General features: G+C 38.8%; 1 protein-coding gene across 1 annotated transcript; it reads right to left on the bottom strand.

The window, feature by feature from the left end:
• Positions 1 to 251: 251 nt before the first annotated feature.
• Positions 252 to 20,419, bottom strand: LOC128241703 (xanthine dehydrogenase/oxidase-like). Its single transcript, XM_052958744.1, has 31 exons — positions 20,309 to 20,419; positions 18,792 to 18,918; positions 18,273 to 18,409; positions 18,084 to 18,134; positions 17,458 to 17,599; positions 16,825 to 16,992; positions 15,817 to 15,893; positions 15,159 to 15,249; positions 14,704 to 14,792; positions 14,204 to 14,316; positions 13,841 to 13,906; positions 13,201 to 13,351; positions 11,969 to 12,152; positions 11,468 to 11,646; positions 11,188 to 11,307; positions 10,310 to 10,429; positions 9,906 to 10,068; positions 9,102 to 9,171; positions 8,399 to 8,486; positions 7,710 to 7,796; positions 6,862 to 7,053; positions 5,840 to 5,985; positions 5,316 to 5,397; positions 4,682 to 4,777; positions 4,216 to 4,344; positions 3,607 to 3,681; positions 3,364 to 3,416; positions 2,267 to 2,384; positions 1,627 to 1,713; positions 1,166 to 1,336; positions 252 to 738 (listed from the first exon to the last, which is right to left on the bottom strand). The coding sequence occupies exons 1-31, from the start codon at positions 20,417 to 20,419 to the stop codon at positions 565 to 567; spliced, it is 3,657 nt and encodes a 1,218-aa protein (XP_052814704.1). The 3' UTR covers positions 252 to 564.
• Positions 20,420 to 25,648: the final 5,229 nt, after the last annotated feature.

Raw genomic sequence — 25,648 nt, 5'->3', positions numbered from 1 at the left:
TGGGCTGTGGTGCACTAGCCAAACCTTGTGTTGCATGTAGCACCAAAATTAATGCACCTACACTTATGAAACCTAATAGGGATGTTTGTGATAATGGCCTGTTATGCACCTGTCTTTTCTGTCTCATTTTATTTCTTAACTCCACAACCCGACATTTAACCATTCATCACAATTTTGATAGCTCTAGTTCTATTTTTTGTAAAAAAAAACCAAAAGCATTTTAATAATATATGTTTATTTTACTAGAATATAACTGTTACATTTGCTATATTATTTATAATTTAATCATAAATTGGCAGAACTCCATTCAAGTTTTAATATTCAATGAAATCTGCTTTTGTCAGAGGGTTTATAAGAAAGACGTTTTACTGAATAACATAAAATTTTGTCAAAAGTTTCCGACGTTTCTAACTCAATTCATTCAAATAATATCTGTAGCTCTGGAACATATCAATTTCCCCGGACAGTGAATTTGTATTATATTATATTCTTTAGTTCATGTACGTACATTTTATTACTGATTTTATTAATTTATTCTTCCTTAATGCACAACTTTTTAACTCTTTATTTTTTGGTATTAATCTGCTCTCCACAAAGTTCCGCTATTCTCTGCACAGTGGCCGGTGAATCCATCCGGAAGTAGCCTTCTTGACCCTGTTGTGCCCGCGCAGCCCCTACTGCGTGCTTAATTGCGGTAATTACAGACATGGATAGGATCAACGGAGGCTCTCCGACACTCTGAAAATGAAGATGTATTAAATTATACTACTTAAATATCATATATACGCCTTTTTACTGCTCCATCCATAGCCTCATAGATACGCCTTTTTACGCCCTTATTCACAGCCTCATAGATACGCGTTTTACTCCGCTATCCATTACCTCATAGATACGCCGTTTTACTCACCTTTCAACAGCCTCAAAGATACGCATTTTTGCTTATATATCCATAACCTCATAGATACGCCTTTTTACGCCCCTTATCACAGCTCATAGATAGACGTTCTACTCTTCTATCCATAACCTCATATTTACGCAATCTTTCTCCTCTAGCAATAGTCTCAAAGATAAATCTTTTATACTGCTTTATCCAGAGCCTCATATATATACATAAGTTTTGACTTTTTGATTACGTAAGGGATTACTTAGGTGCTAGAAATGTTACCTTAGATGAGTAGATGTTAGTCTTGATATCGTATGGGTTTTTAACGAGAGTGACGTTGAAAGATCGGGGTACACTTGTGACGCTAGGGATCTTGTAGAGAAGTGGACTGCAGTGCATATTCTGTCCCTCCGCGTTTACTCGCATGTCCTCACTAGTTACCATACCCAGACCCTGGTGAAACAAACATAAAATGGTTTTAAATAGGCAGGGTACTATTCGCTCTAAGGACTGCAGTGGCCTAAAAATATTATTTTCATCAAAAATGACCTTATTTTCGTATTTAGGTCAAATATGATATTTTCGCGCAAATAACCCATTTTCGTATTTAAGTCATACCCGGAACCACCCTGTAGTCGATTTAAGTGTTTTGTAAAGCAAAAAAAATCAACTAGCTATCTTAGTGTTTAGCGCGAATGCGTACACCGCTGAATAACCCACTTAATAAAAACAATGGATGTTACCATCACATAGGCGCCCTCTATCTGTCCAATGTCCACGGCAGGGTTGACGCTGGAGCCCAGGTCTACGAATATGTCAGTACGAACCACCTGTAATATTCGATTTAGTTGTTTTATTGATTTGAGGAAAATAATAACAGACACAAAATGACGATTATATAGGGGCATGTTGTCAGATCATCGTTTCAAAATAAGTCGTACCCCGTTGGCTCGAACTCCGAGGGACCGGCGAAAATACCACGAGTCTCGGAAAATTCGCGCCAAGCGGGAATTCTAACCTTCAGTGTAAAGAAATGGAACCTTAACATCGAGTTCGAGCCAACGAGAAAATCGAGCCAAAGGAATTCGAGTCAGCGAGGTTTTACTGTATATTCCGTTTCGTTAAGCTGTGCATTTTACAGAATATCAATCCATGTATGTAAACAAGAGTCATGTAAATTTATACGTTTTGAATAGGAAAAGGTAATTGGAGTGGTTCTAAACATCCCTTCCCGTTTATCCAGTGAAAACGTTAATCTCCCTATATAAAGATGGAACGCTAGGCTCTTGACACAGTCATGCTTGATTCAAGTTCCTCTTCCCCCCAGCCCCAGCCCCATCTTTAACCCCCAACCCCCAACCCCTTCTACTCCCCGGGGTTTACCTGGTTTTCTCCTGTAAGAACATCTATTTCCACCTCGGTGCAAACAGCCCCGTATGTGAAATAGTCCTGCTTGTTTCCGTTCTTCTTTGCCATGCTAAAATGGTCCTTATCGGGCGGCCTAGATCGTAGAATGTAGATGTTAAAGAATGTCAAGTCATTTTATACATGTACAAACTATACCCTTGCCTTTAATTTTAGCTGGATTTCTCATCGACAATCTCCGGGTTTAAGATTGGCGAGAATCGGTCGTGCGTTCCGGTGTCGTTAACAATTTTGCGTTAAAGTTATATTTTTTCGTGTCACAAATACAATTTGTATCTGATCTTCATGAAACTTTGTCATAGTAATTGTCAGCATGCTTCGTACGACCAGTGTGAATATGGGTCATCGCCGGTCAAAAACTAGGTCACTAACACAGCTATTAAGACACAACTTTGTGTTAATTTTTTTATTACTCTCACAAATTCACCAGTGTTCATCCAATCTTTAAGTTTGGTCAGAACCTTTCTCAGCATGGTGTTTAGGACCAGTGTAAGTATGGGTAATCTTGGGTCAAATGCGTTCATGAATTCAACACTGTTAACATGGCAACCTGATATTCAAGACTAGTGCGAATATGGGTCATTTGGGTTAAAAAAAACTAGTTCACTAGGTCGACTATTAAGACAAAGGTTTCTTATAATGTTCATAAATTCAATAGTGTTTACCAAGTCTCCTAGAAACTCAGTCAAATATTCCTCATGATGTTTAGGACCAGTATGAATATGGGTCATCTCGGGTCAAGGTCGCACCAGAGTGAATATGGGTAATCTCGGGTCAAGATAGGACCGGTGTGAATATGGATCATCTCTGGTCAAGGTCAGACCGATGTGAATATGGGTCATCTCGGGTCAAGGTTTGACTGGTGTGAATATGGATCATCTCGGGTCAAGGTCGGACCGGTGTGCTAATGTGTCCGCAGCATTGTTCTTTACTCTTTTAGCATATATATTCTGTTTCGAAGTCGATTTTTTCAAATAAACAATTCCGGCTTGAAATAAGTTTCAACATTAAGCCACGTTCAGTGTGTTATTTTCATGTTTAAGTTAGAACCCCACCTGTTATATCCTGTAGCCGACATGGGTACCCTCTGTTGAAAGGCAGCCTTCACCTGAATATTTAGGAAAACGCAACACTACACTCTCATTTTAATTTTATTTTTATATTCAAGATATTAATCAAAAGCATTCTATATGACTGGATTATCAAATACAGCGAAATATATACAAACGTATTAAAATATTTATTTGCATTACATTCAGATAAAAATGAACTGGTGAGAAGGCAGGGGTGGTACAAACCTGTTTCTCCCATGGATCGTCCGGCATCGCTTCCCGTACAGGCTTTAGTCGCTCAATCAAGGTCTCACACGCGATCTATAGCAATTATACAACATTTGCAATAAGTACCGCTCAATCAAGGTCACACACGCGATCTATAGCAATTATACAACATTTGCAATAAGTACCGCTCAATCAAGGTCACACACGCGATCTATAGCAATTATACAACATTTGCACTAACGGTACGGAGTTCATTTCAAATACGCTGCGGTGCGCCTTTTTATCACATTTTTTTTATTGGATTAGATCAATGGCCAATAGTAAGAGATGACACAACCGATATTATTCAACCTTTTATATAGATTCAATGAATCCACCATTCCACGCTGTATAAAGTACATTTATATCATAACCCATTAAATTTACTTAATCAAAATAGAATAATAAAGTAAATTGATAAATAGTAGCAACTTAGATTATTTTTTTCAAGATATAGATGTAAAACGTCGGACCGCTGATTAAGGAGTTAAGCTGTGCTCCCCAGAGACCCTATCTCTGTCTTTCATTATTGTACCAAAATAACGGTATATCTATAAAATGATAAACAATGCGCCCATAGATACTGACCTTCACGGCGGGTCCGTACAGGTCAAAGCCCATACTTCCGGCCGTAACTATGGCATTCGGAATCTCGCGCGTGGACGATTCCCAAGTGTAGATCTTCTCTTCCGGTAGTCCAAGCGTTCGTGACGCGACCTGAACCAAATAGCCAATGACAAACTTTTTAAACTGACTTCCATGAATGCATAAGTCATAGATATATTACAAAGATCGATATATCCGTACTGAAGAACAAAAAGAGTCATATTATTTTGTTAAACGGTAGATCGAATCGAGTACAGACAAACCCCATTGGCTCGAACTCGCTTGGGTCGATCTCCTCGTTGGCTCGAACTGAATGTAAAGGACCAATTTCTTTCAACTGAATGTTAGCATTGGCTCGAACTGTCCGAATTAATTGACTCGAATTATTTCACCGATCCCTGGGAGTTCGAGCCAACGGGGTTCGACTGAATTTGTATCACTTATTGACCTGTATGCATTTTGTGTTCAGTCCCTGCCCCATCTCGATTCCTCCGTGCTCGACCAATACGGTTCCATCCAGGTAAATATTCACCAGAGCTGCACCCTAGCAGATACAAAAATATTTAATTAACAAAGCAGAAGAAACGCGGAAATTGGTTGTTACATTTTCGCCTCTTCACGTTTTATCCGGAGTACTTTATATGCGTATGTTTTACATTGAATAAAGAAGGACAAAAATCGGGCCAAAATTATTTGTTCGTTATATCCGGCTGTTCGTTATATCCGGCTGTTCGTTATATCTGGTGGTTCGTAATATCCGGAGGTTCGTTATATCCGGAGGTTCGTTATATCCGGAGGTTCGTTATATCTGGTGGTTCGTAATATCCGGAGGTTCGTTATATCCGACAGTTCGTTATATCCGGCGGTTCGATATATCCGGTGGTTCCTTATATCCGGGATTTACTGTATAACTTGTAAGAACCAAAAAGTGTTCTTTTAATATCGTACTATTTAAGTATACTTAATTTAATGATACTTTAAGTAGGCTTTAAGCACATCTATAGTAACCGAAAGGTGGGTTATAATGTGTTTTTATTTTACCTCAAATATTAAAAAAAATCGGTTAAGCATATGGTCTCTACCTGGTTATAAGTTGGGAGACCGAAGCCAACGGCGTATTTTGTTGCAGTCATAGCGATACCCCGCTTTTTCCATCGGTTTTGCCTGAAAGAAACGCCCCCACAGTACAAGTCATTTGACTTCCTAACACATAATTATGACCGTTACAAGGCCGTGATCCGATCGGAACACCTCGTCCATTATCCAACAGAATCCCGAAGGCTTGTCGGAGATGGCCGAGTTTTTACGATTGGCCCGTGATCAAAATGTACCATTCGGAACTCATCGGTCATTATAATCCAAAACAACGTTGTTTTTTTTAAGAAATGGCCGAGGAGTTCCGAATGCAAAATGTACCCCTTTGTTTACGATTTACCAAACTAGCCTTCCGGATCTATTTATTCTTATAGTAACAGGTTTTCTTTTAGATCAGTATTTTTAAACTGTTTTTTCATAACTAATTATTGTTACTCATTTTCTATATCGTGAAGCAAAATATTGTTAGTATAGACTCAGCGTTTAACTTCTAGGAAAGACACGGGCATACTTGTTAAAATCTTCAACTTCCTTGAGTCTTTGCTCATAATGGCTGCCCTGTTTACATTCACGCCAGAGTAGCGGTAACGTAACGTTCTTCATTAACGTCCCACACGGCGCCATGTCACCGTCCTTGTACAGGTTGCGTTCACGGATCTACAACAGTGTTATATTATATATAGGGAAGAAACCATTTTAGGGGGAAAAACTTTAACAGCGGAAACTTGGAATGATCTTATTGCAACGACAAAAAAAATATGCTTACACAAATGTCCTGACAGATCCGATTACTTTTCCAGATAAGATACGAAATCTGGCTAATGGAAGATGAATTTGCAAGGTAACAGGAGAAGTCGTAACAACACAAATTCGCACCACTATGAAGTCGCGCCATATATGGAGAAGTCGCCCGACATATGTATTATATAGGCGGTATGGGTAGATTCATAAAAGTATCTTGTCATATAGACCTTATATTAATTTACCATCATAAATTCTTAATCATTAAAAAAACTTTGTATAACGAACAGCATGTACTATATAATCCATATGCCGGGCGAGTTCTCCATATATGGCGCGACTTTGTAGTAGTGCGAGTTTGTGGTGGTACGACTTCTCTTGTAATCATTTGCAATGATGATTAAAATTTGTCAAAAAATGAAGAGTGCCTTTTGTTATTTGGGGTATGCATTGTTCCATTGATGTTTTAACGTATGGTAAACCGCCGCGTGGAATTGAAAATACCGTGGAAAAGAACGTTTTTTCGTCAGTCAGATGTGAAACACAACTTCCAACGACTCTCCTGGTGAAACACCTGACGAAACAGATGGAACCAGAAGAAAAAGCAAACCCTGAAGATCCCTTGATTTTTCACTACTTGTTATTTGACATACTACTTCCGGTGTGAGACCGATGATGCCAGTGGACCTTATGACGATGTCCTTCGTAACATATACATTGTTGTTCAAGATCAGCATGTCTTTACAATACATGTATGGTATATTCAACACTGGAGCATGTCCGGTAACTAACCACTTCCGGTGTTAGACCCGTGACGGCGGCGGCCCTGGTGACGATATCCTCCATGACCAGGACACCCTGCGGGTGGCCGAATCCCCGGAAGGCGGTGTTGGACGCAGTGTGAGTTTTGCAAGCACGCCCCACCACTCGCAGAGCGCGCACCTTGTAGCCGGATTCGAATGACGTCACCGCGTTCTCTAAAATCTGATGTACAGAAAATTTGGTTTTAAAGATTATGTCAAAATAAATGTCAATCTATCTTTCTGTTTTAGTAATATGTCACCTACAATACATCACACCCGCGCCTCTATCATTATTTTCTTGTTCGATGTCTTATGAATGTGTAATACCTGAATACAGTTTTTGTGAATATGCGCCCCCCCCCCCCCCAAAAAAAAAAACAACAACAACAAAACATCCAAGTTAACTTTTTATATTTCAATACAATTAAATACAGCTGATAAAATAAGCCTCAAAATGATGTTGGGATGCACCATTTCGAACTAGAAATTGTTAACATTTTCGTAAAGGAGTACCCCTAAAACCCCCTGCCAACACTTTAAACCAAAATAAATATCGGTTCGGAGGGGGGGGGGGGTTGAAAGTCAAAAGCTTACGCCCTTAAGTTACGTCTACTCTTACGTCTTATCCTGGATCTTCAGTACTTTATTATCCCCAATTGCTTGTGACAATTATTTAAAGTAACAGCTATTATGTATCTAAAATGTATAAGTTAACATAAGCCAAAAATCGCCATCCAATCAAATACTAGCATGTTATTATATGTACGTAGTAAAGTTATTCGATACTCATATATGTTTGCAAAATATATTTAAATAATAAGAATAACCACTTATTACCGGCCACGAGAGGTCGACAGCATATCCAGCGTTGCTGTACAATTTCACGTCAATGGCTTCAAGGATCCCGTCATTGGACACGCCCACCTGGCAACCACAAAGGACGCTGATTGTTTAACATTTATTCTGTCACTTTTTATAATTACAATTGTTATGTTAAATACTTAAAGCCAGTTAAAGGGTTCCATAAAAGTATGTGTTAATTATCATTTAACTTTAAAGCTGCACTTTCACTTTCAAAAGCTGCTAGACCGTTTTGACAACTGTTTTTTCTTTCTTTCTTTTCGTCTTGGAAAGAGACCATTTAACGTAAATATCTGGAAACCATTGATATAAGACTGCTTACAAAAAAAACCAGACCACAGTCTTTCATATTTGCTTTCGAAAATTTATGTTTAATGCCGATAAACTCATTTTTCCTAAAGTAGTAACGATTTTATCCACAAAACATATTTTTTCGACCGTTAATATAAAACCGATCTGGGTTTTTTTGTCATATGTCTTATATTTACTGGCTTCCAGACATTCAGGAAGAAATTGGCTCATTTCAAGACAAAATACAAAAAGGTTGTCAAAACGGTCAATCTGCCAAAGTGCAGCTTTAAGTCAGTATACATTTGCCATGGCCTAGCATGTTTCCTAGGAGATGAAATGAAATGATAATTTGGTAAAACATCCTTGTTCGCCACCTTATATACTCCGAGCATCGGGTGTCTCTTTCCCTTAAACGCCATATCGACTTCCCTCGGTAGCACCAAGCGGGCCGACTTCCCTGTCCTGAATTTGAAAGAAGTAAAAACATACATAAAAAGATACATTATGATGGTTACTTTATCTATCGAATTATTTTTGCTACACATTTTCTGTTCTTGCTACGATTATGCATATCTTTAACTTACTTGGTGAAATTCGCATTTATTAAGGATTTTTAAAGGGACTAGACACCAGATGGTCCAAAAATCGGCAAATACAGTATTTCCTCAAAACAAGCCTAGAATTATCAATAGGAACTAGTATCACGCCGATAATACATCATTTAACATGATCAAAATTATATTGTGTCACTATCTCAGCTGAGTTTAAAGCCGTTTCAAAATGGCGCATAATGGTTTCCAAGTTTAAAGTGTGTATATTGAGCACGTAAAAGTCATGTGATTAGTACAGATAAATACACCGACGCTATTTTTAAATTTACTGGGATTTACGTGGTAGACAAACCAAGTAAATTTAGACTTTAAAAGGTACGCAAAAACTGCGAAATATACATGTGTCGTAAACGTTTGCGTTGTACACAACGATGCCAATTCTATGTATGTTTTTGTTAATTTTATTTTTATCTTGCATTTGTATCATCTGGTGTCTTGTCCCTTTAAGGAATGATATTATACGAACTTTTTCGCTGCAAGGGCGGTGATAACAGACACTGCTGGGGAAATACTCTCCTTCCCGCCAAATCCGCCGCCTAAAAGTACGTCATCAATATTGTGTTCATATCCTCATTTTCGTTAACAACTCTTACATCAGAGAACAGCCACATTCTTTCGAATAAATCAGTTTTAGCATCACTACAATACAATTCATATTATTTGACTTTTCATGTGACCTTGTTTCAGGGACATAAGCAATCGTAACTACTCCGGCAAGCTCGGAAGATTTCTTTTTCTTTGGATAACAGCCGAAGGTGTTCCGATTGGGATTTGCAATGTTTAGACTTTGACATTGACCCTGATTTTTGAGGAAACGAACAGTATTACAGTCAAACCTGTACAAAGTAGCCTTTGGGAAACGATCATATTGGCTGCTTTGGACAAGTGGCCTCTTAATCCAGGATAAAAAAATGCTGCAAATAAAAGCTGCTCCCTTACAGATTGACCGTTTTGACATTATTCTTTAGGTCTTGGACGGTCAATTTTTTGCGTGAATGTTAGTAAGACTTTTAGAAAAGAAGAATTTTTCGGCAGTTTTCCAAACGGTTGAGATATGAGTTTTGAGTAATCTTGTATCACTAAAATATATGCACGGAAGCCAAAACCAGTTGATTCTGAGACAAGGAAATAAACAAGGTAGAAACTGTTAATCATTGAGAGTACAGCTTTCGCTATATACTAAGACCGTTTTCTGAATAAACTGTACGGTCTGTATATCGTTAAAAAGACTGGGTGCATGATACTGACATTGATTGTGGGTTGAACTCACCAAGTCGTTTGACCCTGACAGTTGTCTTGTGGTTAGGGATACCCAGTAGTTCGGCGATTGCCTCCTGGTCGTGTCGGATGCTCTGGCCGGTGACCGTTACCTCCATCTCGCCGCCCTCCCGGAGACGCGCCACCGCTGCGTGCGGCTCGATGTACATGTGGTCCTGAAACATGTAAGACATGTGGACGCTTGCTGCAAAATTCTGAGTTGACCTTGAACTTATTTTATATAAACTTGACTTCATCAAGAAAAAAGGACTACGAGATGAATACATAGTGATATTATTTCGCATACTATTTTAAAAATCCGGGACACTAAACAATACAATGTCAAGAAGATCGCTAAAGGTAAAAGGCGCGAGTATCGGGAGCTTCCTATTTAATAACCCCTCCCCAGAACTCTACCTGCAGCCCGGTGGCGTATTCTCCCTGAAAAACTACGTCACTTTTGGCCAAGGCCGCTTCAACGTCACCCTCTACCATTTCCATCGGTGGCCCAAAGTAGCTTTCTTTCTCTATGGCTTCCTGGACGTAAGAAAACAGTTTGGATAAGGTTCCTTTTGGATGAAAACGAATACATAAACAATTACATGTTTAGGCTACTGTCTTTATTCTTCTCTTTTAAAGAAAACCCAATCTGTTCACATTCACTAATGGTGGTTTCTGAGTAACAGGGGCCACGATTTTCGAACAGTCCGAGTTCAGAATCAATTGGCAGACATTAATTTCAATGTAACTTTCCCTATAGTTGAGTATTTACTTTGTAAAACGAATAAATGTAATAAATATATAGGGTTTTTTTTAAATTCAATAAAAGTGGGGGTTTTGAGTCGGTGTCTAGACTCGGACTGGAGACTTTTCGTGATCATGGACCCAGAGCCTACAATGTTTGAATTATACTTAGAATTAATTAAGAATTATACTACTCCCAACCCGATTCTTCGACGCTAGTCCCATCACTAACTTAACAGCAGTCTCCCTGCATGAACTTTCTTTTCACAACCCACTTCATAACCCATAAACTCACTGGACTTAAGTTCTTTTTACAACCCTTTAACTTCTCCTCTAGGCGACCGTTGCTCCAACCGGCTAGGCTTAAAATATGTAGTTTTTTCCCGTCAAGCCATACCTGAGTAGTGAGAATGGGCTCATTTGCTTCATACAGCCCGGTGAGATTAGACACGGCTCTGACCACCACTTCTCTACCTTAGGCAACCGTGGCTCCCAATAGCTAGCCATAAAGTTTTGAGTTCAATCTACACATTAAACCCCTCAAACCGTACCTGAATAGTGAGAATTGGCTCAAGGTCTTCATACAGCACTGACACCTTGGCCGCGGCCCTAACAGCTAACTCCCGGGTCTCGGCGACCACGGCTCCAATTGGCTGCCCCCAAAACAGCACCTGAAAGTCGCAAAACACGTGTTCATAAGTAATCCTTATTTTTAACGGATATGGCGAAACTTTTGGTAATGAAGGAACTACCCCAAATCGAGCCAATGCCCCAGATTCTACTTAAACACACCAAATATATATCACACACAAACACACAAAAATACTCCACCTCTCCAATGGCGAATATCGGCTGATCTTTTATAATGGTCCCGTGGGTCCCCGGCGCCGCCAGGTCCCTGTGGTCTAGGTACGCCCGCACGCCCTCCATCATCAATGCACCGGAAGTATCGACATTGAGAATCTTGGCACGTGCCTTCGTGCTTAGGACGAGGGCGACAGACAGCTCACCTGTTAAGAAATATTAAGTGGGTTCGCATCATATTAACGTGTGCGTTAAGTGATCATTGTTTAGTACCAACCAGCGATTAAGCATGTGAAATGACAAATGGCAATGAAATACATAACAGCTCAAATTCCCTTCTGGTAATACAATTCGAACAGATAACAAAGAAGAAAAATGTCAAAACTTGCATTAACGTTAAAGGTCAATACAAATTAAATATAGAATTAGAATTTTCGTCAAGGTGTTTTTTCAAAGGCTCCTGAATTACACTGTTAACTTTCGAAATCAAACTGCTATTAACATTCTACATGCATGTATATATCTTACCTTTTTCAGCCGGAACGTCATCTGCGTACATCGCCTGGCCAGAGACGGCGACGTCACCGTGTTTGACGCGTGTTTCCCGCCCTACGGCGTCAGTGGACGTCGGCTGTTCGTGGGTCTGTCTGCTGTGGTAGCCCTCCCGGTACAGTGGTGTGAGGAGGCTATGGTAGTCATTGGCCGTGGAAAGCTGAAAAAGTTTCAGTCACTTCTGTGTATGTATAAGTGAAACACCGCGGCGTGTCTCGTGTCCAGAGGCATCGTCGGATACCCCCGATACACACTGCGCTATACTTCGTCATGTACCGTGGTCAATTTGGCTAAGAAAATATCGTAATCATGAATAAATTAATGAGGCAGTTTCATTGGTTCCGCAAAGTATCAGATGCTTTACGGTTGAAAAATATTCTGGCGAGTGCCGGAGTTGAACCGGGTCCGCCTCCGCAGCACAAAAATATTTGGCAGTGTGCAAGACCACACGGCCACGGAGGCTACTGACATTGTACAGTTATTTAACACTAGTTGCCTGTAACATGCGGATTCATTGAATGAAGAGTTGTCTCTCCTGCCTCATGCATATTCATTAAAATGAGATTTTGTCAGTCAATTGTCCCACAGTATGTATGAAGTGTTACGAAAGAAAGTACCGTGTCTGCCGACGATGGTACCGAGGCGTCAGTGGACTAAGAACTTTTTTGAAATGCTCCCCTAATTAATAAACTTTGTGAGAACCAAATGCTGGCAGATACAACTAGAATACAACATGTATCGCAAAACTAAAACTTGATTTAATTTGCACCAAATATCTTTTCCCACCAAGGACATATTGAAAAAAATCTTCAGACTGAGGTTCTAATTAAGATTAAAAAAGAGTGCAAGACTAACTATGTGTATTCATTGTTCATTAGCCGATTAAATCTAAATCCTTACAAATGAGATTTCCATTTGACATTCAGTACTGAGTTGAACTTGAAATGTAGAATGTGTTTGAGACCAAGAAAACGGACGGTAACGAGCCTCGTCTGAGTTTCTCAATATTATTATTTATTTATTTATTTTTTGTCATAATTCAATGTATTAATCTCGGACACAATCTCAGCTCATGTGGGCATAATGAAATAAATGTATAAGCTTTTGTTTTAGTTCAGAACTTTACTATCGAATTTATCTGAAATTGTCATCTTTAAAGTTCCAAGCTTCAAACCCCCCAGAAAACGTTGTTATCATCTTGTAAGTACCTGTAATTCTGTTGTCACTTTCGCGTAGAACTTGAACCAGAAAGCGGACGCCACAGCCTTGCGATATTTGTCCTCTTGTTGGCCGTTGACAGACTCCAGGGCCGCCGTGAGTCGCCCGAGAACTCCGTGCAGCAGATCATCATTCCACTTCCTGCGGTGTGGAGGCAGGGAGTTGATTAACAAAATAATGTGTTGCCAAAGTGATTGTACTAGGACAAGTGCTTTGTGACGGCAACGGTGACTTCTGACAGTACTTAGCACCATACAACTCAAAAATATAGTTGAACACCGTTGGCTCGAACCCCCAGGGACCGGCGAAAATACATCGAGCATCGGAAAATTTGAGCCAAGCGGGAATGCTAACCTTCAGTTTATAGAAATCGGTCCTTTACATCCAGTTCGAGACAACGAGTAATTCGAGTCAAGCGAGTTCGAGCCAACGGGGTTCGACTGTATGTACAATGCTATTGGACAATTTGTTTCAAGATTTTCAACATTGCAAAACTACTCTGATACACAATCTCATAGGTACATTAATGTTCTAGCATTCTTGAAACGTTACTCTGTCCGTAAAAAATACGAAAAAGGCTTATAAGTAACGCTAAGATATAAATTTTAGTACGTGAAAGTCCATACATACTTCTTGTTGAATGACGTCAGGTCGGTAGAGTAAACCTTGCCCTTCGCGATACCTCCAAAACTGATTCTGAAAAAAAGAAACGCGGTAACATAGAAGCCAAAAATACGAATCGCACAAGCGGGAATGAAAGCGAAAAGGTTCTATCTTCTTCTTTATTTAATGTCAATAAGAACCTTTTCGAATTCACACCTCGACGTGTGCACTTGAGATGCACCAGTACGGCTAAAAATACTATAAATCGCATAATAAGAAAAATATTCAAGGCCTAGGCTTTGGAACCGACCCCAAAGCCCAACAAAAGATACATTTTTGTGAGTATCTACATTATTTTTTCACTTATGTATGGATGAAAAATATATATACCGGAGACGCGTGACGGTGTTGTCCGTTCCTATGGTGGCAGACGCCGCCCCGTTCACGATTGCCAGGGAAAAGGATCGTCGCCCAGCAACTTTCCAATACCAGCTGTACTCACGCTGAAAATAAACACGAATGCATAATAGAATACATAGGTGTGACCCAGGGGGTTGAATGTATTTTTATTATTTCGTAAGGTAGCCCCGCTCCGTTCAGGACTGATCGCTGAACTGAAGCAGGAAGTTTTTAGATTTTTTAAAATAAATAGGAAGTTGCTTTCTATTGTTGTTGTTGCTGCTGCTGCTGTTGTTGTTGCTGCTGCTTTTGTTGTTGTTGTTGTTTTTTGGCGGCGGCGTCGTTGCTGTTGTTTCGTGAACGGTTTTGTTTTCGAGAAAGGAATACTAATGCATATATACTTTCCTTGTTTGCTTATCAACGTCTTTTACAAACATCTCTTAAACATCAGAAAGGCGGGCACTAAGTTATGCTGCCGTCGTACATCATACCTTTTCACTGTGAGGAATGAGGACTTTAGTTATGATTTCTCCCTTCCCCAGCTTCATGTTCTGAATGGGAACAGTTCTTTCGCCACTTACTGGAAAGAAAACACGCAAGAAAAATAACGCAAACGATTTTTAAGGACAAACTCTATAGTCCATACAAATCCGAAGTTGTTTTCGATGTATAATGACCGAGGTATTCCGAAAGTGGCTAAACAAATAAAAGCAAGAAGCAACACTCTTAGGGCATCGACAAAGAGCAGCACTAAGATTTTGTTGTATTCCTTAATCATCGAAAAAAAATCCCAGATCGTGCACAAAGTCTTCGGTTATGGAATGTTAATGCAATTGTCATGGATATTCCTTAATAGTTTTACATTTTGCTCAAGTATGTTGGTTCATTACTTCATTAGGCAATGAAGGTTGTGATAAAATGTATGTGTAACTACTGCTTGACTTACGGGAAGCGATTGTGACCACTGTTGGTAGCGTGTGTAACAGCGTGGATATGTCCGAGTCGTTCCGGCCACAGCACAAACTTCCGCCAACCGTCTGCAAAAAACGGAGATGATCTTATTTTCGGGTCAATTTCTTTTAGCAAGCGTAAAGATTGTTTTCATTGTTCTGTTATTAATGTGCCCGTCTTGCTAACGTTTCATTGTAGACATACGATTATAACATGCCTTTTGCGAAAAGATATGTGTAAAAAACTAATGGCCGTTGTCCATAACATTGTTAAAGATAACGAAGTTGTTAACGGCAACTTTTTAAGGTTAACTATTTTATCTTGATCTGATGTTCTTAATATAAAACATTTCTGAATCACGTTCTATGTGTAAATAAAAAGTAATGTATGGCTGGTATCTATAGTGGTCTTAACTGGACCTGAGAACGATGTAGCTAATCGGATTGATTGTTATTTATAACTGACCAATAGAGTGAATGAAGTCAATCATGTATGACCATCAGATTGACTAAAGTTACATAATGAATACCACACCAGATCACATATGTGCCCATGCATCTATTAGAGTATTAAAGATTTGAAAGTGAACAACGACCCAGTTAACAACGTTGTTAGGGTTAACAATATTCTGAACAATCGGCGCGTGTACTTACGGCACAGTTTCTTATCTGCTGTACGGCATATCGCGACAACATCTCGTTAAAAACGTTAATATGTCTTCTCTTCCATTCTGAAAAAAAATAAATACTTTTTAAACTTCATTATTCAATCAGAGTCAAACGTTATATCCACTTTGATAAATTAGAGTCGAAACCCGTTGGCTCGATATCGCTTGGCTCAATTTCCTCGTTGGTTCGAACTAGCTGTAAACGACTGAAACCAAAGATTATGTCAGTTATGTACTAAGAATGTTATTGGTGATGAATTTAAATGTGACTTGAATGTAACCCTTTTTTAATCGTTCATAAAAATTGTTCCTTATTACATTCGTCACCCAAACTCTTTTAAATTAGATGAACTTTTGAAGTGTAACAATAGATCTAAATTAATTAAGTGTTAATTATTGTTCTGTAAAACCATCATACTGAAATGCAGATGACACACCATCCATATTCCGATTAACTACAAGAACTGTTCATAATTACAATACCATCCAGTTATGTCTTATTACTTCATATCTTCAATGATGTTTAGTAATGTTTTTTTTCTTTTCTTTTGTGCGTTTGACATGTTTGTTAACTGTTTTATTTGATGTTAATTAATAAGTGTTTCATTCTTTTGTGATATCACATGCATATTATATGTCATGATGAAAATAAAACTTGAAGCTTGAAAACTTGATTATGTTTTATACTGTGTAAGCATTCCCGCTTGACTCGATATTCGCGAGGCTCAAGTATTTTGGCTTTTTCCTGTGATATCGAGTAAACGGGTTTCGACTGTATAAATATAGCAACATAAAGAATGTATTAGTTTAAACAAGAATGTATTCTGAGCCTACATAAGATTTCCATCAATTTTAAGACTACTTTGTTTGTACCAAAGGGGTTTTCATCAGACACTTTAGAAAGTATATTGAATGAGACTAACATTTTATTTTGATCAAATTAAATCGACACTATATATTTTACTTTAAAATGTTAGGAAATACTGGTTCGCACCTTCCTTCACCTTGGCCTCCAGTACCGATAGTTGCTCCTCGAGCTCGTTCATGGTACATCCGCCTCCAACCGTGATGCCCGCGTCGGTGACGTCGCACCGTTTAAGCTCCGTGACGTCACCACCGTAAATAAGCGGGCCATCAAACTCGTGCTTCTTTATGGCGAAACCTACGGGAAAAAGAAAAGAACGTCTATCGTTAATTTCATTTTACACCATAGTAAATTGAAACAAAGCGTTATTTACGATCACATAAGTCCACATGTCATGCCGGAGTTACGCGAGAACATTCTGATGTTATAATGGCCAGCGTATTCACAGAACCCCATATGCAGTCCGGCTTGGTCATCAAACTCATATGTGCCCAGGTCAAGAAATAGACTCGGGTCACCATGAGCATGGGGCATGTATTTATTATGCGACCTTAAGTCAATCTTATGGTCATACTTCACTGACTCCATTCATGGAGAGGTCCGTTATTCATATCCAGTAATCCGATTAGCTACATCGTTATTAGATCCAAATAAGACCAATATTGAATACCACCCCCTGATCGTTTATTACGTCACTTCGGATTGAAGGTAGATACCAATATCATAGCAGACGTGTCATCCAATCCAATCTGGGTATGTTACCTGTTGTGGTGTTCCCCATGACAAGAAGGGCTGACGGGAAGGAGTCCCGGAGCTGCAGCAGCTGCCGGAGGCTCACCGGCCGATACCACGTGATCTCGCCGCTCCCGAACACCGCCTGTCCCGAGCGGTATGCGTCCGACACCTGTATCGAATTAACTGAACATTTTACAATCTTTCGCCGACCAATGCAAATGACATTGCTTCATTTCCAAAACTGACTAAGCCTTGCAGGTTGAGATTTTTGGCGGATTACAACTGTTTTGCATTTTTTCTGAAACAAAACATGTTTTTTTTCAAATTTCCAAAGAAGTTGCGTGTTGTTAATGCCGCCACATTAAGGGGCATTGACCTTATAGCTTGCGAGCTTGGTTTTTGCGCATGCCCTTCGTTTATAACGATTTAACACACTTTCCAACACGCAAACTCACCCCGAAGACGAACGAGAGTCACGCGACGCGTGCAAATCAAATCCATTCATAACACGCTGACGCAGAACCAAGAGACAGACAACACTCGCACTTAGTCTTAAAGGTTTTGCAGACGACATATTTAGTCATAATTAAGTATTCGTACATCCTGAATTATGTTTAACAGATAGAGAACATAAGAAGAACATGAAAACATACCTGAAGCTCGGGTGGGAATATAGGAACTTGGTCTTCATTCTCTGCAATCAACTGGAATAAAAATGAAATGAAAATTGGTATGAATACCGGTCTTTTGAAATATTCGAAACTTATTACATTATTTCATTTTCTAAATGCATAATCCTATGTATGCATGTACTATTATACCCTAATGTACTATTCATATACCTTTTTATCAACGCTGGGAGTCTTCTCCAACCTATCGCGGTTCCGGCAGCACTGGCTCCCCATGGGACACACTTCCGGTGAGAAGGACGAGAACGCCTCAATGATGGGTCGGTATCCGGTACACCGGCACAAGTTCCCTGTAAAGTAACAAAACGGTTGAAACGTGCAAAATGTATTATTCAGGTTAAAATAAGCTAGTTAAGTGACATCCGGTGGGTTTTCAAATTCTTTTGACGTGTTATTCAATAAAACGTATCCAAGTTATTTTAATGGTGAATTGACGCCAGCTTATACTATAGTTCTGATATTCGCGTGTTTATGACTTACAGTTATGCATAGTTGTATATTTCGATGTATTCATCGGTTATGGAATCGGTCGATAAAAACTCCCGTCATTTCTGCAACATTTCGTCTTTTTTTGTCGCTTCCGAACTTAATTTAATAAGCACAACCATTTCGACACCTCCATCCCAACCCCGCTCGCCCATTCTAAAAAGACACACTTTAGATGGATTTTACCTTCAATCGACCTCTCCACCTGTCGGCGGGACGGTGCCGGATGATTCCGTAGCAGAGTGAACGCCGACATGACGAATCCCGGGGTACAAAAGCCACACTGGAGACCGTGATTCTCCAGCAGTCGACGCTACATGAGAATATAAAGACATTTTAGTGGATAGATGACGGGGCAGGGTAATTGAGTAGCAGTGTGAAACGTGGGTACAAAAGTCGTTCTGGATGCCGTGGTTCTCTTAGACTAGCAATCGATGCTACAGGTGTAAAAGAGAACATTTAAGTGGATTGGTTGGTATATGCAAAGGACGGGGCGGGGTTATTCCGTAGCAGCGGAAACGCCGACATGACGAACTTTGTGGACAGTGGCCCTGACTCTCCAGCATTGGACGCTACAGGAAAAATAAGAGAACACCTTAGGGGATGTGTTGTTATGTATAAATGACGGGGCGGGATGATTCCGTAGCAGCTTGAACGCGGCCATGACGAAACCATGGTCCTCCAGCAGACCTCCTATAGAGAGAAGTTTCCCTTCTCGAAGTTTTTTTTTTCATTTCGGTCCTTCAAACACATTTTGCATTGTGGCGATCCCTTATAATATAGACCTCTGTGCATGACTTTGATTGGAGGAATGTCCGATAAAAACCCGATCTGTAATCGCAGATGCATCACATTTCAAAAGATTCATTTAATTTGATCAGAGGGATACACGTTTTCAAAGGAACAGTATATTGAAGGTTCAGTACAACCGCTATCTCTGAGATTAAGTTACAGTGCTTAAATTTCTTTAAAATAAAATATACGAAAGCGCAAAATGATACGAACCAAAATTATGCATACAAACCGACTGCTAGTTTTTAAATCTTGTTTAATATTTTGAACGTTTTAAAGCTGCACTCTCACAGATTGAACGTTTTGACAACTTTTTTGAGTTTTTATCTTGGAACGAGCCAATTTTTGCGAAAATCCATGGAAACCAGTTATATAAGAATGCTGACAACAAATCAGATCGCAGATTTTTATATTTAAGTTCAAAATTTGATATTTTATGCATTTTTCTTAAATCGTTAGTAAAGGTTTAATCCATAAAACATTAATTTTCGAACGGAAAATATGAAAATCTGCGATCTGATCTTTTGTCAGCAGTCTTAAATCAATGGTTTGCAGATATTTACGCAAAAGTTGGCTCATTCCAAGACAAGAAATAAAAAAGATGTCAAAACGGTAAATCTGTGAGAGTGCAGCTTTAACAGACTGCTGTTACAATGCTTAAATTTCTTTAAAATAAAATTGACGATATCGCATACTGATACGAACACAAATTAGGCAAACAAACATACTGCAACTCTTGAAGTATTGGTTAAATTTTGAATGTTTTAAATAGAAATCTTTAGAATTTTCGAGTATTCACTATTAAAGCTCATCTTGATATAATTATGCGAAAATCAAAACACAATTTCAGGTTTGTAATGTTTATAAAATAGTTAAGTTGTTACGACCTCCAACCCACCAATGAACGTTACCTGGACGGCATGCAGTCCAGTGTCCGTGTTCCCGACTCCCTCAACTGTGACCACTGATTTCCCGTGCGCCGCGCACACCGGAAACAGACACGAGTCAAGCGCAACGTGCATAGTTACAAGTTAAGGAGTATATAGATATATCTGACAAGAAATACAACTGAAACTTTCAAACTTTATAGAGACAGGTATGGTTGTAACGAGGAATAAAGGAGAAACTTTGCATCCGTACTTAATCAATTACAATATGTGGATTTCGTTTAAGAGTGTACACGAAAATAATATTATAGTTTATGATAGTTTGGCTGTATGATTTAAAACGTCTACTAATCACAAAAAAATACAACAACAAAAAACAACATCATCTGTAGGCTTTTGGTCTATAAGTAACCCAACAATCTCACACAAAAGGATACTTTATTCGTTTGCTCGTGACGTCATAAGATGAGATCATCACAGTGCAGGCACCACAGCCGCCGACTCCACATCCCTCCTTTGTTCCGGGTAGGCTGACTTCGAACAGAGTCAAGGCACATGCTGGGCTTTGTTTCAATAGATTTCTTTCTTAAAGCTGTATTCTCACAGATTGACAGTTATTACTTTTCTTCTATTTCTTTTTGTTTCAGAATCAGCTGATGTTGGCATCTATGCCTTCAAATGAGTAATATAAGGCAACTCACAATCAGGCGCGTAGCTGCCTTTACGCGAGTACGCGGCTGAATCCACATGCTTGTGACTAAAAAATCAACCAAAGTTGCAGTATGCATACTTGACTACATGATCCTAGAACTGTCCATTTTCCTGTATTAAATAAAGCACTTCAGAACGCACAAAATGCATTAGATTGCACAATGTTTTTTTTCAAAATTTCCGAAGGGGCATGACCCGAACCCCCTAGCACAATTAGGAAACCAAATGAATAGAGCTAGCTACGCCCTTGACAATAGTTCCCAATTCAATTGCCAGTGTGGAAAACTGCCGCGGTAAAAACTCATTTTTCTTAATGCGATAGCCATTAAACATTGGACTGACTCATTCCAAGACAACAAAAAAACGGACATAAAGGTCAATCTGTGAGGGTGCAGCTCTAAGAGTTTTAAGGGTCTTCCCGTGACCATTGACAATGGCATGATGTTTATAATTATCTTACCGGGTGGTCGAGCGCGACGTAAGTACACACAAATGCCAAAAGGGATATTTGCTCAAAATTTGCCGCGTTCAAATATGTTATCGAAAACATTAATCATATTCATATATGTCGATACGATCAAGACTTCGAGACTGGTCTAAGTTTGCTAACATCAATGGATAAGAGTGTTTGCACGCTAAGCAAAGAAACATAGAAGTTTGTACTACATTCTTCCCAGTGTTCTATATAGTGTTCTAAAAGCCAGCCATTTCTCTTAGGTAAAACACTAGCCCCAATGACAAAATATTGACATTGGGATCCGGTAGGAACGGGTTACATCAGGGTAATATAGGATGTTTAAGGTATGCCCGCTCCCGTTGGCCATATTGCCACTGGACCGCTCGCCCCGTCAGTGATAAATAACACTTTACCACAAAATTAACAATTTTATTGAAAAATAATTATGACCATAATTTTCACGCATGTGAACATTTGATTTGTGAAATGCGTCCTCTAACATGGAACTGCATCGGCACAAACACTATCCAGTTAGATAATACCCTGGTTCAAGGGGTCGAACCACCGTCCCTGTATTAACAGTCAAATGTGTTACCACTACGTTTTTTATATATATCTATATAAACTGAGATGTCGGTGACAATTTCAAAGGATACGTTTCCGCCTTAAGTAGGCCAACAGGGTCTCGGTGGGGTCGGGCGCTGGGTCCGTCACCTTAGTAAAAGACGTTGTAGATCATGTTTTATTATTTGTTAAAAACTCCAACTTATATTTTCACTTTTCTTTAATAGACCTTAATAATTACCTAGTATGCCACAGAGATAACGCAATAGATTCATTTCACTTGTCTTTTTTACATGTTATTATGTCATAACCATGTTCCATTAATATATGTACATACTCGATCTCACTTATAATTGTATAACATGTGTACCAAGTTTCCTCTGAATATTTTGAACTTTTTTTTTTGAGTTATGGCCAAGTGGTTAAAGTTTTTGAACGACACCGACGCCGAGGACGACACCACAATGGTGGTTCCAAACATAAGCAAAGAAAGCATGGTGTGTGTGTTATACCAGAAAACATCGTTTTGAAAGTGTTAATGTTTCTTTAGTTTAACCATTAGTTGTTTCAAATAGTATAATACATAAACCATAAGCATTGAAACTGATAAATAGCGAAATAAAATACAATAAAGTGAATTCAAATATTATAAAGAAAAATGGTTACAATAGTATACATTCTACATAATTGAGAAGTAAACCAGAACAATGGTTGTTGTTGTTGTTTTCTGACTCTCTTCTCGAATTTGTTCGAGTGCCCTACTGCGTTCATGCATCATAAACACAAGAAAACATGCGATCAATCATGAAAACAATTCGTTTTTAGAAATAAATGGCACAAACCTTTTGTCCATTGACGAAAAACACGAGCGAATCTCTCTTGGTCGTCATCCTAGTAGAGTCCTTCACATACTGTCCATACATCGCTCCTTTCTGAACAAAGCTATACCCTGCTCTGTGTTTGTATAATAGTGTCGTATTATGTAAACCTAGGTCGTGCGGTTTGATATGTTATCTCTGGGTGGCTGTCCTATTGATATACATTCGTATCTGTAAAGGTCAGATTAAATAGTGTCTGGAGCGTCCAAACGGCATCTGGTCAAGAATTCTACGAAGAAAGAAATTTACACTGCATTGCTTTTGTTTAATTAATATACAAAGTACTAGTTATAAGCGCTGATAGATCTTGGATCACGTGTTTGCGCTCAGCGCGTTCTGGTATTTATAGATTTTAAAGCAAATATTTGAAAACTTCTCAAATAAAATTCTGACATCGGCAGAAATCTGCATAATCATGAACACTTAACACTTATTTACACTACTTTTATTCCATATTTATCCGCACTCTACAACAGCTTCAAGAACTTATTCATTTATTTAAAAAAGCTACTTAAAACTGATCTTTAAAAAAATATATCAGTTGTTATAATAACACTCTATGACCCCTTATGATTACGGAGTCAATGTGTTAAAGATTCACTCTTACTCCTAAATTAGATTTACCACAATTAATGCTATTGTTTTAATATTCCCAGAAGGATGAAAAAATGTCGAAAAAAATGGTTCTTATGACGGAAGCCGAGTTTAATTTGAAAGAAATGCGCATAAAACACGGTATTTCTACCGTATGAGACGATGGTAGATCACAGTAAATCTTTGAGCATTTACCAATCATTTAATATCTTTGCGCTTTCTGCTTGTAAACACACGGTTATTATATTGTTATCAGTAATTAATATTTTCCATAAATGCATTATTTAGTAAGTAGTTAAACATTTATCAATCAAAACTGATGTTTTTTATACAAGTGTTTGAAATGATTTTGAATAAGAATGTCACTTTAACGAAAGTCCATACCTTCAACATTCCTAATTACATTGTGATATGTGATGATTTGTCTGCGTCGGGAATTAATCCTGAGCTTTATGCGAGTCATATCGGCACAAAAGACTTAAATCAGGTCGAAAAAAGCAATTAGAGATACGAAAGGTTTCATCCATTATCTGCTGAGATCATTCTGTCAAGCGTTGTACTGAGACACATAATGCATCGTCATGGCAACCGATTCAGAGTAAAGTCAAAGGTTATTGTCAAAGTTCTGCCTACCTACCTAGAGATGTTAGTTGAAACAAACAGCTTGTTTTGCCATTACACCGTGGCACGGTCAGTGCCCAGGAAGAACTCACTGGTACCGGGTCAACTGAACTGGTTTAATTAAGAACGTTCACCTCATGTGCACACTTGCCTCAATATTCACAAGTCTGACTTAAACTCAGATTAAAAAAAAGAATACTTTAAAATAAATGATCAAGCATGCATTAGCATTACGGTTTACAAAACCAGCGTAACTAATGTTGAAAAGTTTGAGTGGTAATCGATAAATCAGCAAAATCCACCGTTCATGCCTTGCTAGACGGAGTTAACATTGTACCAAAAAAAGATAAAGAAAAAAAACGAAATTTGAGTCTTTAGTCTGTATTCTGGGACAATGTTACTCTATTTTCACCACTCCGCTATAATGGCAATGTTTAGTGAATCACTCATATCTGCCATATTTTTCATGTTCGAGTTCGCCAACCCCAGATAAGTGGATACAAATATTTGCCCATGCTGGAAATCCTTTTCTCCCACCTCAGATAAGTAGATCCAATAATTTAACCATGCTAGATATTCTTATCTTGCCCACGGGAGATAAATTGCCCGTATGGAACTCCTTTTTATTGGTCACCACATTGTAATTACCTCGCTTGTTGAAGACTGTCGTCAGTAGCATCAAGGAAATCTTGTCTTGTGGCAATATTTAGAACGCTAATTTATTATTTCTCGCTTCAAATGTCACCATAAAACAGTCTTCACGCACCATTCAAGAAATAATGCTTCATTCTCCCTAGAACATTTTAAAAAGACCGATTTGACAATTAACGGTAACTGGATCATTGCGCGCATATCCATGACAACCACGTGCTATCGCATATCCATACGCAATTATTTTCACTAAGCACAAAAGAGTTCCAGCAAAAATACATTTTTACTTAATTTTGTTTAACTGAGGTGGGTGAAAAAGCATCTTCCATAGCCGCTCATGTAAGATAGGTTCATCCCGACCCTCGCGCAGGGTGTTTTGCGGAAACTCGGTAAACCTCGTTTCCGCAAAACACCCTGCGCGAGGGTCGGGATGAACCTATCTTACACTCTCGGCCATGGAAGATACTTATAGTCTTGCCCACGAGCAAAGATAAAAGAGTACCCGTATGGAACTACTTTTTTAATGTCATCACGCAATTGCTTCCCTTGTTGAAGACCTTCGTCTGTAACTTCGTCGGTAGCACCATGGAAATCAAATGTCTTGTGGCAATATTTAAAACCCAAATAAATCATATATCGCTTAAAATAGCACCAAATAAGTGTTCACGGCGCTGCATTCAAGAAATAATGCTGCACTGTCCTTAGAACCTTTTAAAGAACGATTTGACTATTTACATTTGCGCGCATAGCTTTGACAACCACAAATTATCACATAATCTATCGCGAAATATTATAATTGTGCACAAAAGAGTTCCAACGAAATAATAATTTAACTATATTTTTGTTTAATTGGGTTGAGAGAAATAGCAATTACCATGACCGCTCGTG

The sequence above is a fragment of the Mya arenaria genome, chromosome 7 (assembly GCF_026914265.1).
Source record: "Mya arenaria isolate MELC-2E11 chromosome 7, ASM2691426v1".
In the NCBI taxonomy this organism is placed as follows: domain Eukaryota; kingdom Metazoa; phylum Mollusca; class Bivalvia; order Myida; family Myidae; genus Mya; species Mya arenaria.
The sequence above is the reverse complement of the archived record's forward strand: the minus strand, read 5'-3'. Positions and strand labels throughout refer to the sequence as shown.

Bases quoted from the DNA above. Each gene is read 5' to 3' on its own strand.
- LOC128241703 (XM_052958744.1), bottom strand. From the start codon at position 20,419: ATGCACGTTGCGCTTGACTCGTGTCTGTTTCCGGTGTGCGCGGCGCAC. The intron at 14,317-14,703 runs GTATGATGTACG...GTTTATTTTCAG, and splicing joins TCATTCCTCACAGTGAAAAG to CGTGAGTACAGCTGGTATTG. The intron at 739-1,165 runs GTAACATTTCTA...CTTCATTTTCAG, and splicing joins CTAACATCTACTCATCTAAG to AGTGTCGGAGAGCCTCCGTT.